The sequence below is a fragment of the Scomber japonicus genome, chromosome 3 (assembly GCF_027409825.1).
Source record: "Scomber japonicus isolate fScoJap1 chromosome 3, fScoJap1.pri, whole genome shotgun sequence".
In the NCBI taxonomy this organism is placed as follows: Eukaryota; Metazoa; Chordata; class Actinopteri; order Scombriformes; family Scombridae; genus Scomber; species Scomber japonicus.
This window is the reverse complement of record NC_070580.1, coordinates 10246139-10264609: the sequence shown is the minus strand read 5'-3', so window position 1 is coordinate 10264609 and position 18471 is coordinate 10246139. Positions and strand designations below refer to the sequence as shown.

The 18471-nt window shown below is 40.4% G+C and overlaps 1 protein-coding gene across 1 annotated transcript in view; it reads left to right on the top strand.

Moving 5' to 3' along the window:
- Window positions 1-2268, top strand: part of suclg2 (succinate-CoA ligase GDP-forming subunit beta) — a 96301-nt gene extending 94033 nt beyond the window's left edge. The window contains exon 11 of the mRNA XM_053315137.1: window positions 1203-2268. Within this exon, the coding sequence (XP_053171112.1) occupies window positions 1203-1315 (113 nt within the window). The 3' untranslated portion in view covers window positions 1316-2268. The remainder of the gene's footprint in view (window positions 1-1202) is intronic.
- Window positions 2269-18471: the final 16203 nt, after the last annotated feature.

Here is an 18471-nt window from a genome sequence, read left to right as displayed (position 1 = left end):
AATAGAATTCCTCATGAAAGGTCTATTGATCAGGGGTGGCCAGGCCTCCGGAGAATTCACATATCATGCAGTCTTAATTACACGCCAGCCAGGAGAGCTAAGGTCAACCTGTGAGTGTCTGAGCATTCACACACACACACACACGCACCAACACCTTTATTTAACATCACAGAGTTGACGAGTGATTACGATGCACACGAGCGGCGTTGTGAACTACACAAGACATAAATGACACAATATGTAGATGAGAATCTTTTTTTTTATCACTCTTACTGTAAAAATGCTGACTAGATTTTAAAATAATCAAGTTACAGTTAGAAAAAGAGAAGTAAAATTCAGAGCAGAGAATTGCTGATATCAGATCAGTCAGATGTGCAAATGGCCTTCTCTTTGCCACCGTGTCATAACATGTACAATCAGTGAATGTCACATAAACAGCTGGCCTTTGTTGTTGTCTCAGCGAGGCCATTTCTGCTTCATTTGACCTTTTTGCTCTTTTGCCCTTTCTCTCATTCACTCCCCTTTTTCTTTCCACCACCAACCTCTCCCTCAGTGTGCCCTTCCGTCCACTGCAGTGCCCCCCTGCCCTGTGTTGTGACAGGCTTGTCAGGCTTGTGTTTGGCTGCGCAGTGTGCAGCGCTGGGAGGCAGCCAGTTCAGTGTGTAGAGCCTCAGGGTTGTGCAGACTGTCTGCGGGTCTCTCTCTCTCTCTCTCTCTCTCTCCCTCTCTCTCTCTCTCTCTCTCTCTCTCTCTCTCCTTCTCTCTCTCTCTCTCCTTCTCTCTCTCTCTCTCTCTCCTTCTCTCTCTCTCCTTCTCTCTGCTTGGTTGCTGCTCTACCAGGGCATGGGTGCCACCGTATCACCCAGCACCTGCTACCCCTATAACCTCACTACAGCCAGGGGAGCACACACACACACACACACACACACACACACACACACAAATTGCCCTTTTGCCTCACTGCCATTGTTCACAGACCAAGCTGCTTTCGGATCAGCAGTTGAATTTGCCACCGCTCACCCATAACTCCATCCATCTGCCATCGGTGTGGATTGATTCCTCCAAAAATAAGTCTTTCACACAGCGTGGTTTTTACATCAGCGCAGATGGCAGATCAGGTGCAACCTTGTTAAGTCAGTTTCTTTGTCGTTTTTTTGTCGTTGCCTCTTTGTAACGCTGTTTTTTTTTCCTGTTTCCGTTAGGGACCAACGTCCACGAGGCGAAGAAGATCCTCAGTGATAGCGGCCTGCCCATCACAGCAGCGGACAACCTGGACGACGCCGCTAAGAAAGCGGTGGCTGCCATCAAGAAATAAGGAACTCCACCTTCATCTTAACATAATTCTCAGTGTAGCAACACTACACTCACTAATACTCATACAGCCTCAGATCATCAGCCTTTTTCTACCACATGCACACATCCAGGACTTGAAGCTCTAATAGGCCTCTACTTGTTTGTTATCAACAAGTCCTATTGATCACATCACAGGTTTTTAAGGCGGTATTCGCCTTACAGAGCCATACAGTTCTCCATTTTAAACATTTTTCATCCATTTTTCTCTCTATGAAATGCGTATTAATTGAGATAAATCACTGTAACTTTCAGGCTTTTTATTTTTGAAATCACATAATGAAAGTCAACATATTCATAGAGCATAATAACGCTCGAGCGATCTCTGTCAGCGATTAGATGGAGCCCTCGTACTTTGTGCATTCCATTTTTCCTAGGCAGAGCATGTGACGTTCTCTCTCTCTGCATATTGTGGCATTTGTATGGACTATTGTAAGGTCTGTGAGGAGTATTCATTAAGGAGAGGCCTTCATCATCTTTCACCTCAGGCCTCGGCTCACAGTGCTTTAAAGGTAACCCAGCCTAGCAGATTAACGTTGAATTTTCCCACTGACTTCATCTTCCAAGCTTAAATCCATCCATCCAATGCCTTATCTATGTCTCACATGAAGTGAAGTACCCACTCTTAATGGGCTGTGAATTTTGTAAATCATGTCTTATTTGTAAAGTGCTGCTTCACTCTATGATGTACAGTGTATAACGGCATATATCTGAGCCTATTACGCCAAGGCTAAAGGGTTCGTAAACTATCTTGCCAGCTCTCTCGGTCGTAGAAATAGTTTCATACAAGATGTGTTTTAAAGAGAAAATAAAAAGTCTAGATCTTTTTTTGTATAATCATGAATGTATATTGACAGGATATCTTGGATACAGTGTGATAACTGTGTATATAATTTCAGAGATTAAAGAAAATATTTCGACATTGCTTTTTTTGAGGTGTCTTTACTCGAATGGAGAGAAAGGAAGAAGCAAGTGGAAAGTAAGGGAGCAAAATTCAGTCTTTTCTGGAAAAGAGTGAATACGCAGAATAAATGTAACATCAGCAAGAGGAAAGTTAGACCCTCAGCCATTTGTACGGTTGTGTGCCTTTCAGTCCACACTATTGACTGCTGGAGCAAAAGAGAAACACAACTCAGCCTTGAGATAACCTTTGAATATACAGTAGATGCTTATTTCAAGTAATTCAAGTCATACATGCTGACATCACCAGCGCCAAACTTTCTTTTGCGTAAATAAACTAGAATCTAGGAGACATCTACTGCACGCATGATGATTACCAATCTATTTTAAATCCGTTTTTAAATCAATGTGTCAAATTTGGTCAGAATAACATAGTAGTCACATGGTTTCAGGTTACAAAATAAACCAACGTGGTTTCAAGAGAAAGGATGGCTTTAATTTCTGTTCCTGTTTGTTTGGATGAGTAAAGCTGAAAATGAATATTCAACTATATCCAGACATGTAGCAACTCTTGTTTCTTTTTTATGGTGGAATAAAAGGCAGCTCCAGCTATGAAACTTTTTTTTTATTTTATTTTTTTTAGGTAAGATCATGATTAATCCGCACACATTCACAGGCTTAACACTTAGACACACATCACTGCAAACAAAAAAACACCAAATAAAGAGTATTTGGATGAAAAGCTGTTGATCTGTAGAATTAGATTCTGGTTTACAGTGTCAAGAATGAATAAATGAGCAAAGAAATAAAATGCAAATATTTTTAAAATGTTGTCTAGGTTGGGGAAATATAAAACATCATTTTACCTTTTCAGTGTTTTTATTATTTTTGGTATAAAAAAAACATTCATAGTTGCCGGTTTAACTTTTATAATTCAAGGTCATGCTTGAATAATATAATACTATTTTTACCAAAGACTTTTATACTTATCATTAATCATGTTTGATTCATTCATTTGCCATCAAGCTCAGGTTTACCTTAAGAACTCATTATTATTAATGCAATATGTTAAAGTGTGTCATACATAATATTTTACAGCATATCTCATATTAGTCTATATCTGTCTTGGTCTTCATCAGCAGATTGGCACACCCACACACACACATACACCCTTAAAAATCCTCAAATACACCACCTCCAGTCTTCTAATGAAACTGCAGCGTACATCATCCCAAGAGAGACTTGAGAGGAGTGACTGTCCTTCATAGGCCCCCGTACCATCGGCACAGAGCGACAGAGAGTTGACTGAGACCTCTTCCTGTCAGACACACTGACTGTGTGATGGATTATCTGTCAGGCAATCTGAGAGGACGCCCAGACACACAGGATCGACTGCCACCTCCATGAAAGACACACACACACACAAACACACACAAAGCATTTCTTTCCTCCTGTATGCACTGGAGAGGAACACTCGGAAAAAAAAACGGAGTCTCTGTCTCAAACCGGAGCGTGTCTCTTGCACACTTGTGTTTTTTTTTTATGTGACAAAGTCATGAGGACTCCAGACAGGCCGAGCAATTTGATGTGATTGCAACGCATCTTTGTTTTCTACATAGTTAGAAGTCACACACCAACTTTGACATTGACTAGAGAAAGAGGAGCGAGAAACTGCTGGCTAACTACTATCATTTATTTGTAATGTATTAATCTTAAGCGTCCCCTATCTCCGAGAGTCATCTCAAGACACAAACTCAGAGGTCTGTGGCTCTGCTGCACCGTGCCAGCCAGCCAAGCCGTAGAAATGGGCTGAAGGGTTCAATAATTGCCTTATTTCATGCTCTTCCCTCCGTGTGTCAGAAATATCCCCGCTGATGGATTGGACGGAGGAATTTAAGGCTTGTTAAAACGGGCTTCTCGGGGCCCTGATATTGTTTAATTCAGTGTCAAGCTAGAGGTCACAATGAAATGTGCACACTGATTTACTGGGCAAAATTAGTGCCGCTCCTTCATATAAATATAGATGAGGGGGAAAGAAGCTTTGGAGGTCAGCCTGAAGACTTCTATCATGTAGCCCCGCTGCTTTTAACTCAGCTAATACGACTGGAAGTGAGCGAAGGGGGGCGTTGTTTTTTAAATGGCCCTTTGGGCGGGCTGCTCCTTTAATTAAGCTGAATTATGATGCTGAGGGAGTTTTATTCTTCACCCTCGGTGACTCGCTTTATTTGTCTCTGTAATTGTCCATTTTGCTTTCTCAAAACACGGCAGCTTTTTTTATGTGGCTCAGAATTGATGTCAAAACGGTAATTGCCACTTTATGAAGCTGCCGTCAGTGTTTAAGCGTATTGGGAGTGCCGGTGCTTGTGAAAAGCATTCTTTGAGACAACAGGGTCAAGGCCGTCTCTCAGGAAGTATTGGATATTTATTGAGTAATTTGGAAGCAACAACTATGAACATATTAGTTCATAAAAAAGCAATAGGGGTATGAATTGCCTCCAGCTAGTGTACTTCATCTTTCAGGGACAGGAGGTTGCTCAATATTTACAATTTTCTGCCTGTGCATCTGTCGACCAGGCAGTGGACAGATAAGGGGCATGAGCCTGTGTGTGTGTGTGTGAGTGAGTGAGAACTGCATGTGTGTCAGCATATTGATGTATCCATCCTCGTGTGCAGTGCCAACATGTGTTCGTTCATAAGTTTTTGAGCTTTCTATGAAGACAGCGAACACATCCTATCTGTTGGGATCATCCAAGCAAAGCATTGCTGTTTGTGTTTTTGTACTTGTTTGTTAGTTTGTTTGCTTTCCTTCCTCTCACTCACAGAAATATAAAATGAGCGAACAGGTCCAGCCTCACCTCCCCACAGCCGTTATTGTCTTACCACCAGCAGACTGAAAGCATAAAAAATATTTGTTGACAGGTTTTATGGAAGGAAAGCAACACAGTGTGGGAGCAGGTAAAAACGTCAAGAGTGAAGGAGGAGCAGAGTCTGGTCTGCAGAGAGCTTTGTCCTTGGCTTGCAGATGAGCAGAAAAATCCATTTCCTCTCTCTCCAAACTGTTGTCAGTGTGTCTGTAATTGAAGGACTTAGAATTGATTTAAATTACCTTGGCTGTCTCAAGAAATTGAGTGAAGAGACAGGCAGATTTTAAAAAGTTGCAATGAGTAACACACGTTCTTCTTTTTTTCCATGACAATCTCGTTTTCAGCCTGTCTCCCTCAGAGCTGCTTTTACAATCAATAAAACTTGACGCTCTCTTTTAGATTTGAGTGCAAAGTTTGAACGAGCAAGTTTTGAATGTTTCCTTTTCATCTGAAGGCAAGTATCCCCATCATCCTTTCTTTTCCTTTCCATCCATCAATCAAACCTTCATTTCGTCCCCTCTTTCCCGTCTTTCCATCTGTACAACTACCTCCTCTCCATCTCCTCCATCGTTCCTCATTCTTCGCTCTCCTCCTTTTTCTTCCTTCTTTCCAGCTTTCCTTTCCTTCCCCCCTTTTATTTACTTTCATTCATTCTTCCTGTCATCCATCCATCATGTTCTCCCTCCTCTGTCTTGACAGCACCCATCCTTTGTTCATTTCCTAACTCCCGTCCTGCTTCCACCCATTCCATCTGTCTATCCAGCTTCCTTCCCACCCTTTTCTTCCTCCACTCTTTTATCATACACTCCACCTTCCTTCCCTTCCTTCTTTCCATGTCTCTGCTCTCGCTGCTCATCATCCATTTATTCATTCGTTCTTCCTCGTTTCCTCGCTCTCATCCCCTCCTTCAAACTGCTGTTGTCCCTTTTTGCTCCATCTTCCTTCATTCATTTCTATTCTTTTCTTTCACACAACTGTTTTTCATTCCTTTCCTCCCTCCTTCTTTCCTCACTAATGTTCTACCATTCAGAGCGATCAGGTAAAGAACCTTTTTTCTAACAAGAAAGCACTCGCTGACAACAGGCAGGCAAAAGAAATAAAGGAAACACTTTGTCTTCTTCTATACTTCTTAATTCCCATTTGCATTCTAAACCTTCTCCCAGCTTCCTCATTGTTTTTGGCGGGATGCCTGCCATCCTGTCGTCTAAAGAGTGGCGTAAGGGAGAGCGGCCTTTCAGCGAGGAAAAACATCTACTCTACGCAAACATAAAAAAAGCTCATTCTGAGTGACCTCTGGAAGCCAACACCCCCTAATTAAAACAGCGGCAGAGGCAACAGAATGCTGTTTCAAATTACTTGATAATTAGGCTCCCCGGTTCTCCTTTCGGCGCACTCGGCAGGTGTTCGGCTGACACGTTCAGACACTCCGTTGTCCCATAATGCCGTGCTTTCAGGCTGTCTGCTGAGTAAAAATAAAGGTGAGATGCAATCCTGAGGGGGGCCAGCAGTGCTGCACCACCATGATGCTGATGAGTTGGTGTTTTTTTTTTGTCCTCCTATGTTTAATCTTGAAGGTGCTAAATGGTGAGCTAGCTGTATAATATAAAGTCAGTGGCTAACAATGACTTTATGAATCATGCTACATGCAGCATATGAATGTGTAGCGACCTGTATGTTTGTTGTGTGTGTTCAGCAGGGCCGGGCCTCGGGGGTGAAGGTGACTTTGACAGTTAATAGCGCTAACGGTAGCTTTATGAAGGTATTATTGGTGCAAAAGGTTTGAGCACCTGTAACAGTGGAATTTGTAGTTGTGTACAGTGATTGTGTATGTGTGTCAGTAAATTTGAGGTCACATACTCTATGAGTTGTGTACTTGTAGATTTTTTTTCTCTCCACAAATACAACACAACACTTACACATTCACAAATTCTTAATTACAGGTGCACAAATCCTATTTTACAAGTCACAGATTAAAAAACTGACATGCTCACATTTTTGCTCCTATTGTTGTAGTATATTTGGTGCAAAACATATTTGTGTACCTGTAACAAAAAATGTGAAGTTGTGGATAAAATTTGAATATGTGCAAATCTGAATGTGAAGTTGTGCAATAAATATTCAATGTATGTAAAATAATTTCTCACGAAAATATTTGTGTTCTTTTAAAACACAAACACAAATCGACAAGTACAACTGCTCGAATCTTCCCCACGAGTCACAGATTCTGTTTCCTTCAACTACAAATCACAAATCGCGCCTCCACTGAGATATGTGGTGCAGAACTATCTGTGCATTCAGTCTATGGAGCAAAAGGCGGGTGCTGATCTGAGATCGACTGATCCCACAGCCAATCAGAGAGGAGAGGGGCTTTTGTCCCACAGCCAATCAGAGATGGGCTTTTGTTTACATGCGGATTGAGAAGGGGAAGAAGAGTTCCCACCACAGTTTATGGTTCCCACCGGTGGATTTGGACTTGCTAAACTAATAAATAATAATAATATTAATAATGATAAATACTTTATTTTTGGATAGGGACAGTACATATTGATGAACATCGATATTAAAACATCTCTGTAAAACACACACAGCACAATACAATACACAACCAAAAGGATATCAGATCGAAACAGGATACAATGTAATAAAAAGTTCAGTCAGCAGCAGAGACAGCGAAATAGGCAACTTTCAAGGTAGGTTGTATTTTTAACCACATTAATAAATAAACCCCGACGTGAAGCTGAAAAATTTAGCGTCCGCGTGCATTTGTGCATATCTGTCACGCGCCGTAATCTCTTTTTACAGTTTATGACAGATAAGACAACAACAATACACACTTGCAACAATGCACGCGGCCGGGAGGAGGGTTATCAAAACAGAGGAAAAGTGACAGGACGCTAAATTTCTCAGCTTCGCGTCGGGGTTTATTTATTTATGTGGTTAAAAATACAACCTACCTTGAAAGTTGCCTATATCGCTGTCTCTGCTGCTGTTAGTTTTAGCATGTGCTAAATCCTTCTCAATCCGCATGTAAACAAAAGTCCATCTCTGATTGGCTGTGGGACAGAAGCCCCTCTCCTCTCTGATTGGCTGTGGGATCAGTCGATCTCAGATCAGCACCCGCCTTTTGCTCCATAGACTGAATGCACAGATAGTTCTGCACCACATATCTCAGTGGAGGCGCGATTTGTGATTTGTAGTTGAAGGAAACAGAATCTGTGACTCGTGGGGAAGATTCGAGCAGTTGTACTTGTCGATTTGTGTTTGTGTTTTAAAAGAACACAAATATTTTCGTGAGAAATTATTTTACATACATTGAATATTTATTGCACAACTTCACATTCAGATTTGCACATATTCAAATTTTATCCACAACTTCACATTTTTTGTTACAGGTACACAAATATGTTTTGCACCAAATATACTACAACAATAGGAGCAAAAATGTGAGCATGTCAGTTTTTTAATCTGTGACTTGTAAAATAGGATTTGTGCACCTGTAATTAAGAATTTGTGAATGTGTAAGTGTTGTGTTGTATTTGTGGAGAGAAAAAAAATCTACAAGTACACAACTCATAGAGTATGTGACCTCAAATTTACTGACACACATACACAATCACTGTACACAACTACAAATTCCACTGTTACAGGTGCTCAAACCTTTTGCACCAATAATACCTTCATATAGCTTCTCACTGCCTTCTTTTCTACCTCTGCCGTCTCACACTCAGGCTGAATATGTGAAACCTGTGTGTGTGTGTGTGTGTGTGTGTGTGTGTGTCGGGTGCTATCGCCGTCAAATGACTCTGCCTGCAGCGCGAGATGAACGGAGGGTTTGTGCCAAGCGCCCGGGAAAAGTGGCCTGTCACCTGTGATTTTGGCAACAATATAAAGCGGAGCAGTAATAGCAAGATGAAGGCTGCTGCCTCGCTGAAGCACTCTCACACATCCAGCTATAAACAGACACAGTAAACAAGGTGATGAAGTTTAGCATGCGCACTAAGATTCTCCTTGTTGAAGTTTTTTTTTTTTTTTTTTTTGATGCAGGAGCTGTGGGTAATCAGAGTAGGCGTGTTGTTTATTTTTATTTGTACACTATGTATGTGTGTCAAAATCCACATGAATATCAAATCTGTGCATATTTGTGTGTGTGTGTGTGTGTGTGTGTGTTCTGTTTATTCTCTGTGGGGAGATGTGATGAGCTGTTTGTGTAGTGAAATATGCTCAAAGGTTTGTTTGTATTCAGGGTTGCAAGTGAATTGCTTCTCCCAAAAAGGTAAGCTCATGCCAGCATAACGCATCTTGGCCTGGAATATTGAAATCATATGGCAGCAATTTGCATGAACTGAATATATTAGACAGCACCATGACTAATTGTAAACTTTGTCTTACCTTTGTTTATCTGCTGTAGTTTTTGCTGAGCACACAGCTCAGTGTGTTTACACTGTAGCACACATTCATCAGCGGGAGCTTCCACATTCTTCTACTTCTGCTCCTTCTTCTTCTTCTTCTTCTTTTGTTGACTGTGATGAAACCTCATTGGAGCCACCGGTGATAACATGACTTGCTCGTGAGCACAATGATGGTAGCCAATCAAAAAAGGTGTTCATCAGGTGTGTGCAGGTCTTGGTTCCTTACATTTTCAGACCCTTATTAAAAAAAAAAAAAAAAGTTTATGATGATCCTGTATTTTGCATGAGGTGCATTTTTATTTTTTGTTACCTGGCTGAACAGAGCTTTAAAAGTGGTCATGGGTGGGAAGCCAGTGAGGGACCATGTCCTAGCAACTCTATTGGGGTGATAATGCCACAAATCAGTAAATACTTATTGCAGCTGAAATTCACATTTTCCTTAAGAATATTTGCAGCATCCCTATCTTTTTTCTTTTATCTCTTTCTTTATTTTAGTTTTCCTCATCCACACCATTGTCTCCATAATATCTACAGTACACTTTCACTTTGGGATATGGGATGTTGGATGGATTACACATCATTTAGAAAAATGATGTGTAAGAACAGTTTTCACTTTTCATGAGCCATCCCATCATCCATAAAACCCACCAATGTGTAAAAACTTGAAAACATTTGAAAAGCACTAATTAGTGTATTTCTCAAGCAGGGTAAAAACATAGAGTTTTTTTTGTTCTGAGCATTTTACTAGAAGAACATTTAAGTCCTGCTTTGATCTGAAAACACACCACCTGTACCTTTAAAATCAACAACTGTCAAAAAATAATTAACAGTATATAATTTCTCCTTCCACAATCCCATAAGAACTTATCTTTGCCCAAATGTAAATGTTGAAAAGTTACACACATTATTCAATCTGCTACTTTGCTTTCAAAACTTCACACAGGTTTTTTGCCCAACAGCAGTCTGTGTGGATCAGTTTTAATTGCATCGTCAGGAGATGCAAACAGTGACCTCATCTCATATCTCCTTCAAACTTAAATCCAGCCGCAAAACTGAATGTATCTACAGCACATTTTTCTCATTAACATACTCATTTCAAAATGGTTAGAATAAAGTTCAAAGCTGAACACTGATACAAAATTGAGTTTCCAACATTCTTACCATAGCATGTTATAGAATATATTTAAAACTAAATTTAAAATAATCTTAACCACATTGCAGTATTACGGTGTATATGCATATACCAGTAATGTGGCTGATTGTGTGTGTGTGCGTGCTTGCGTGTGTGTGTGTGTGTGTGTGTGTGTGTGTGTGTGTGTGAAAGCTACTGGGGTAAGGGTCTGCACTCCTTAGATGAACACATTACCTACATCCAAAGGATATTTCAAACACTTCCCCTTGTGAAATTCTCCATTACATGGGTCAATAGAGGGCAATGGGAGAAGAATAAATACCCACACCTTACCCAAAGACAACAGCCCACTCCTTTGCCTACGCACACACACACACACACACACACACCAGCTGACACTCGCTGTCAGCCTATCTGATTGCCTGTTAGGGAGTCTCACCCACCACGACAAGTGCCCTTTTTCTCCGGGAACCATTTTCCCCGCCATGTCAGATATGGGGATATTAATGAATGCACAATGACAGTACTTAGGGAGCAGAGCAGCTATCCTGCCTCTGCAAATTTACTCTCAGGTCACTTTTGTACGACAGGAAAAAGAAACTATAGAAACAAACAGGTGCAGGTCAGAAACTCATCTCCTCCTCGAGATTAAAAACTCATCTTTCAAAGCAGCGCCGCGTTATTGAGGCTGATTCTCGGGGACCTCCATGCAAATGGAGGTGTGATTAGGCGCCGGGGGGAGGGAGATGGGGGGGTTGGAGGGGCAGGGCGGAGGAGGCTATTGGAGAGGAGAACAGTGTGTCCCTCTGTCCAATTACTTCTGTAAGGATAACTGAGAGACAGAGAGCCAGAGGCTGCCTCTGCTTCTGAAACACTCATTAAGAGTCAAGGGTTTGTGTATTTTTGGAACAAAAAGTCACGCATATATATACACACACACACAAAACACATAGTCATCATGTTTTTGCTGATTTGTAAATGAGCTGTAATGCACTTTTTTCATGCTGTACTGGACATTTTGTAAAACCTGCTGCCTGTGATAAGTTTTATTTAAGCCATTTTCCTGATAAGTGTTCTCCTTTTAATCCCTAATATATTCTCTAAAGATACTTAAGTGGCTTCTTTTATATTAATATATTTCCATCCACACATTAGTCCATTTAATGTGTATATAATTTAACAATATGTAAGCATTAGCGGATGGCAACATGAGAATATGTGTCATTTGGTTGGAGAGGGGTGGAGAAGTTACTGCATGTTTGCTACACTGATCTACCCTAGCTAAATAAGACTGAGCATCTCTTTGAAAAGGAAAATCCACTTTCATATCCACATACGTGGTGTAATATAAAATGAGATGAAACTTTGATGAATTCACAGATCATTAAAGCACTGCTTCTGATGCCTTTTTAATGAAAAGCACCCCGGTAGAGCAAAGCCAGGCCGGGATAAAACGAGGGAGATTTTATCTGCCATTGTTTCCTCATTAACCTTAAATTATGCAAACCAGTACAGTTCACATTTGAGTTTGTGGACAGCTCCGTTCGCTTGTTCTTACAGTACCACTCCCCCTCCTTCTCTCACTGATAGCTGAGCACTTTCATGTTGGCTCCAACAATCTGTGGGTCATGTCTGCTTTTCATTGCCACTGATTCCACTGCTGCCTTCCACTGTAATGAGCTCTGGTAAGCCAGCAAGGTCATATGGCACGGACACATGGAAATATATTTCATCTTTATGTTCATGTTTATTTTATTTCAGAAGGGACAATGCACATTAATTAACATGAGCACATGGGTCCATCATGTAAATATGCCAAACAGGCTCATTTATTTGCGCGAAATATTTAGTTAAAAATTTACGATGAAGATATTAATTTGATATTCATCTTCTCCAGTGTTTTAATAGCCTGCTTATGAAGGGTTTTTTACTGATTCTAATGTGGTCCTACCTCTCTGTGCCCAGCCGGTAAGACAGTAGTTCAAACTTCAGGTACATCATTAATATACAAACTAAATAAAAGGGGATCCAAAATTGAACCTTGAGGTACATCAACATGACTACCAACCTTTTCTAAGGTTTTATCCATTTAATTACATTTGGCAAAAAAATAAAGTTTGATAACTTGGTAATTAAAACCTCATGATTAAGTGTATCAAAGGTTTGCTGTAAATCAAAGAGGATAGCTCTTACCACACACCTCTTGTCCAATTTAGCCGTAATATTTTCCAGAAAACAACAAATTGCAGTTTCAGTCGAATGATGTTTTCAAAACCCAAATTGCATAAGATGAAATGTTCTGATATGAGCACTAGTATGATTATTGCAGTTTTCCAGGTACAGGAAACACTTAATGGAGAAATTAATATTTTTTTAAATAGGAATGATTGCGTCTTTATAGGTTTTGATAAACATATCCATCCCATCCTATCATATATACATCCTTTGCCCTTTAGTAGGATTGTGTGGGTGGGAGCACATCATCCTGGAAAGCTGCCATCATCCCTTCATACACATTTCTCTGGTATAGACCTAGTCCCTCTCCCTGACACTTCACCTGAGCTGTGTTGGTATCAGGTGAGACCCTAACCCTCCACTGCAGCCTCTGGGTATGGCTTCATGATACATATTTATCTGGTCTGCTGCCATCGCTGGTCATATTCAGATCGATGAGGAGGATTAGTATTTCACACTGAATCAGATGACACCCTGAGGCCTGCACAGTGGCCAGTTTTTGAATTGAATAATTTTAGAGAGTAATGTAAGTGTGTTTATGAGTGTGCGTGCATGGTCTGTTGAAGCTATTGCTACATTAACCCTTTGCGTTACAGTGATGGAATGGATGATGATTGTACTCAGTAATGTAAAAACTTAAAATTATTAGCCATTTTTGAAACAATGAGTCTTCCATTTAGGAAAGAAGTCAACTAAAGCAAGCTGTCATTCTCATCGCTAGTGGTTCTTATCAGTTGTAATGAGCCAGCATTTTCCTCCTTAGGCTAACTCACAAGTTGGTTGAAGACTCAATCTCCAGCTAACTAGTCAATGTTTCAAACTAAGTAGTTTTAAAACAAGAACCATGTAAAAATGGCTGCATACATGATATAGTATGTACGTTGAATGTGTTGAATGCAGCACATGTCAGGTAATGAGTTTGTGAGGGGTTGCTGGAGTTTTGCCTTGAAACATTACTTTTTCTAACACTGGAAATAGACACTGCTCTTGCAAGTTAATTGCATGTTTTAGCAAAGAGTCACCTGCAGGTACAATATTATTATAACTAATTATTACTTGGACTGGAAACTAGAAAAATGACAAATGTGCTATAACAAACATCAACTAAATAAAGGCTTGCCTGCTTAGGTGTATGTGTGATAGAACCACAAGGACGTTAAGATCAGTTATGTCAGAAATAACACTATCAAATTATGAATGGTTAGTCAGTGGGAAAGTAAAAGTCTAGCATTACTATTTTGTGTCACACTGGGTCAAATAGAAACATTAAATATAGTATATATGGAATTTATATGGAATGGAAGTCTCTGAAACCAGTATAGGAAAGCAATAATCCACTGACATTGATAACAAGGCCCATATTAACTGATATAGTAGACATCCAGACCACACAGCAAAATTACCATAATTTTGCTGTCAGATCATTGGATCAACATGCCTCTGTCACCCACTGTTCTTCATGAGTCATTTCACTGCAGTTAACCAGGGAGTAAAAAATAGGAATTTCAAAACGGCTCTCTGAAGCACTGAAACAGCTGTCAATTTGCCGTCTTGGTGGAGCTACAAAGCGGCGGCAGCGAGCTGGGAGATCCCTCCTGTCTTCCTCCACCTGGATCCGTCGCACTTGACGCACACTTTCAAGGACACCTGAGAAACTCTGTGGTGGAGTTTGATAATGCAGCGATCCCAAAGAGCCCTGTGCAGCAGCTGCTTAGGTGTCCGCTTAGGGAGGGGTGTGTGTGTGTATGTGTGTGCCTGTGAGAGAAAGAAGAAAAGCATCTATCTGAAATAAATAGTTTTAATGTTTTGAATGACAGAAGAACAAGTTGCCATGCCGGATGTGGCCCAGGGGTCTGCTCTAGAGCCAGTGCACTATAATGACTTTTAAGCTGGCAGCAACACACATGTGAAGGAAGGATGACCGCTGATACTGTACAACAGTCACCTCCCAATTTTGACTTACTGACCAAATGGGAACTAAAAGAATGATTGAAATAAGCAGTATTTCAAATATTTCATAAAATGTGTTGATAGGTTTTTTATACTTTAAACAACAACAAAAAAAACATTTCTTACAAGCTACAGGTCCCAAACTGGAAAAAGTCCATGTTGTGGCAGAATGTGGCACAAATAATGACCTATAATTGTGGCAGGAGTGGTAAAGATCAGTGTGCAGTTTGTCAGAATTGAAAAGAAAATTCATTGAAGACCTTCTGTGGGGAAATGTTGCTGGCGTTGCTGCTGTTTGTCCTTCTGTGTTGCTGACTTGACAAAATTAGAATTTGGTTATGAAAAGCTTTGAATAAAAGTTACATTAAATCACGTTAAATTTACTGAGCTGATTAAATGTGTGAGTAAATTCCCCTAGAGCCACAAAGTAAAGATTCCAGCCTGTCTACATACTATATATATGTGTGTATGTGTGTATGTGTCTGTGTGAGTGTGAAATCTGAGACTATACAGCCCTCTTTACACCCCTCACACACATACACACCCATCCTCTTCCTCCCCCCCACCACCTCCACCCAACACCTCAGAGCAGCAGATGACATTTCATCAAATATTTATAAAAAACAATCTCTGAACAGCATAATTAGAAGCCGGGTTTAATGTCGACCTGATCCTTGGGCTCACATTTCGCTGTCGTCCTCGCTGTGTGGTTATGGGAGCCGGTGCTGCAGTCTTTACAGCCAAACGGGCGGCCAATGAGCAACCTGCAGAGTGATGTCATATAGAGCACCTCGTCCGTCCTCACCTATGAGTCAACATTTGATTTTTTTCCCCCACACTATCCTTTCTACTGTCATTCCTATTTATCTCAGTCCTGCATATGCATGAAGCAGCCGCACTGTAATATGCTGACAAGTGAATGGCCTCTCTCCACACACACACACACACACACTTGGCAGCAGCCAATTTCCCCTGAATGGTTTGCAGAAGAAGCTGCTGAGCACATTATTATATTTTCAGGTTATTAATTACTTTCTAATTACTTAAACAAATATGCTACATTGAGAGCCTAATTTCCCTGCTAAATTGCAGCAGATGGATGAAAGAAAAGCAAAGTGAGTGGAATACAGTAGCAATACAGTATCATGCACTGGCAGTTACTGTCTGCTGTCTTAGCTGTAGATAATTAGTTAATTAGCTTAATTAGTGAACCCTATAGCAGGGCAGCAGGAGTTCTATGTTTTCTGTGCAGCCTTGCAGAGAAAGCATCTGTTATTTATTATTCATGTGCTTTTAAAGAGGAATGAGTTGTGGCGATCTGGCATTTTGTGTCCACTGTTACTAAAAGCTATGTAGTGTATTTGTGATGAATGATATGTCTGTTTATTGCTTTGGAAACTTCACACTTAACTTTCCTCATATTCATTTTAAGTTTTGAGGGCGGGTGATGGATATTCAATTTGCATTGACGACGTGCGACTTTGCTCTTTGTGTGCGCACATGTATGCATATACCACACACAGCTGCTTATGTTTGTGTGTGTGTGTGTGTGTGTGTGTGTGTGTGTACGTGTGCGTGCACATCTATTTACGCTCACTCCGACTTTCGCACAAAATAGGAGCCAAACTCTTCAGTCACATCTAAAAGCCTAATGGGAAATCTCTCCCCTAATTAAGATGCATGAATAATTCAAGTGGTGGCACGCTAATTAGTATTCCATCAGTCCTCTGTGGCGATTACGGCCTGTCGAGGCACATCGCAGCTAGTTACCGCCCGTACACGAGGAGGATGGCTGAAGTGAAGGAATGCAGACACCTTGAGAGCTGCTTGACAGAGTATCCTATCATTATTGCAGAGAGCATGACAAGCTTCCTATTTTCCTCTCTGTCTCTGTAATCATCAACAACAAGAATCCTTTGTCTGGGTAGAATCTAGTGAATGCGATACAATTTGGAAGGAAAATGAGCCTTGGGAGAATTACTTTTTTTTCTCTTATTTAAACTGGAGAAAAGTAATGTTACATTTATTTGTCTGTGCCTTCGTAGTTTCCCAGTCACCAGGGGTGTAGTGAAACCTCCATGTACACATTTTACTGCTTTAAATGCATGATTTAGCAGTGTTATGGCCCCATGGTTATTACCCCTCTCTCACAGGGGCTGTTTAATACTAGTAAAAGCAATAAAGTGGTGTTAAGATGGAAATTAAGTCTGGATAAATCACAGAGGTTAACACTGCCTTGGCTCACAATTATAGTCTGTCTTAGATCAAATACATTACTTTATTTACAACAAGAGTATTAACCCTGTGTGTGGAAATTTGTGCTAATATAGCTGTCATAAAACCCCTTATTGTATTCTTTCCACTGACCTAGTATCATCTAAAATCTCTTTAATTTAATTTCACATAATTATTATAATTAAACACATTAATGATGAAATGCAATATATATATATATAAAAAAAGAGTTAAGCTTCTGTCCCAGCTCGCAGCCCTGTCACAGCATTTGATAAGTCACCATTTTGTTGCCACAAGACACACACACACACACACACACACACACACACACACACACACACACACATGAAAAGAAGAAAGGCTCCAGTGGGCCTTGCCTGTGTGAGTGTATGTAGCCCCGGGGAGGCAGGCTGAGGTTTTGTGGCGTCTTTGTGCTGGGTTTAACCTTGGCTCTGGGCTAAACACACAGGGAATGTTCTGAGAGGACCTTCAGCCATCAGCAGCGGCTTTTCATATACTGCTCCACTCCTGTGGGAGCGCCGCCACAAACACAACTATTGATCCACTGTCATACTCTCACACACGCCTCCCTTCGGCTTTTCTCTTTTCTCTTAGCCTAGTAAATGTGTGTGTGTGTGTGTGTGTGTGTGTGTGTGTGTGTGTGTGTGTGTGTGTGTGTGTGTGTGTGTGTGTGTGTGTGTCAGACAGGCTAAATAATACTCTCCAAAGTGGTCACAAATCCCATGATGTGGTATTGGGGCTATTGATGTGTTATTGGTGTCCTGTGTATCCTGTGGGCTTCAGCTTTTGCATTAAGTTTCTATTTATTTTCATCTATGCCCATCTATTTATAGCTATCCATATCCTGCAGCTGATGTGTTTTAAATATGTACTATGAACATATAGACTCCATTATATGGGGACTTCAGGTTCCTGGAAAACAGTGAATCATTCATGGTGATCTCATGCTGGACAACTATGCATTATTTCTTTTTTCTTTTAGGAAATATGCCACTCTACTACTACTACTGATATCCCATAACCCCCATTGATTTACAATGTAGACTAGTCCTTTATTGAGGCGTGTGACACTATGCCCCAAAACCCACTTTCAACAAGAACTTCACCACATTACATTTTCATACACACTTTCACCTTTAGTTTTAAGTTTTATTGTCAAGTGGCAGTGAACATTCCTATAAGATTTAGTAAATCAGTCAAGATTTATATGATTCACTTACCTAGAAAATATCGCTTTAAAAATGGTTTATGTTATGAGTCCGTGGATAATAACTTTCCTGGATATTCCTAGAAAGACATATATAATTATACAAATCATAAGCCTTTTCAAACTGTTCTTCATGTTGTAATTTATCAGTTGTAAGTTAGTAAGAGC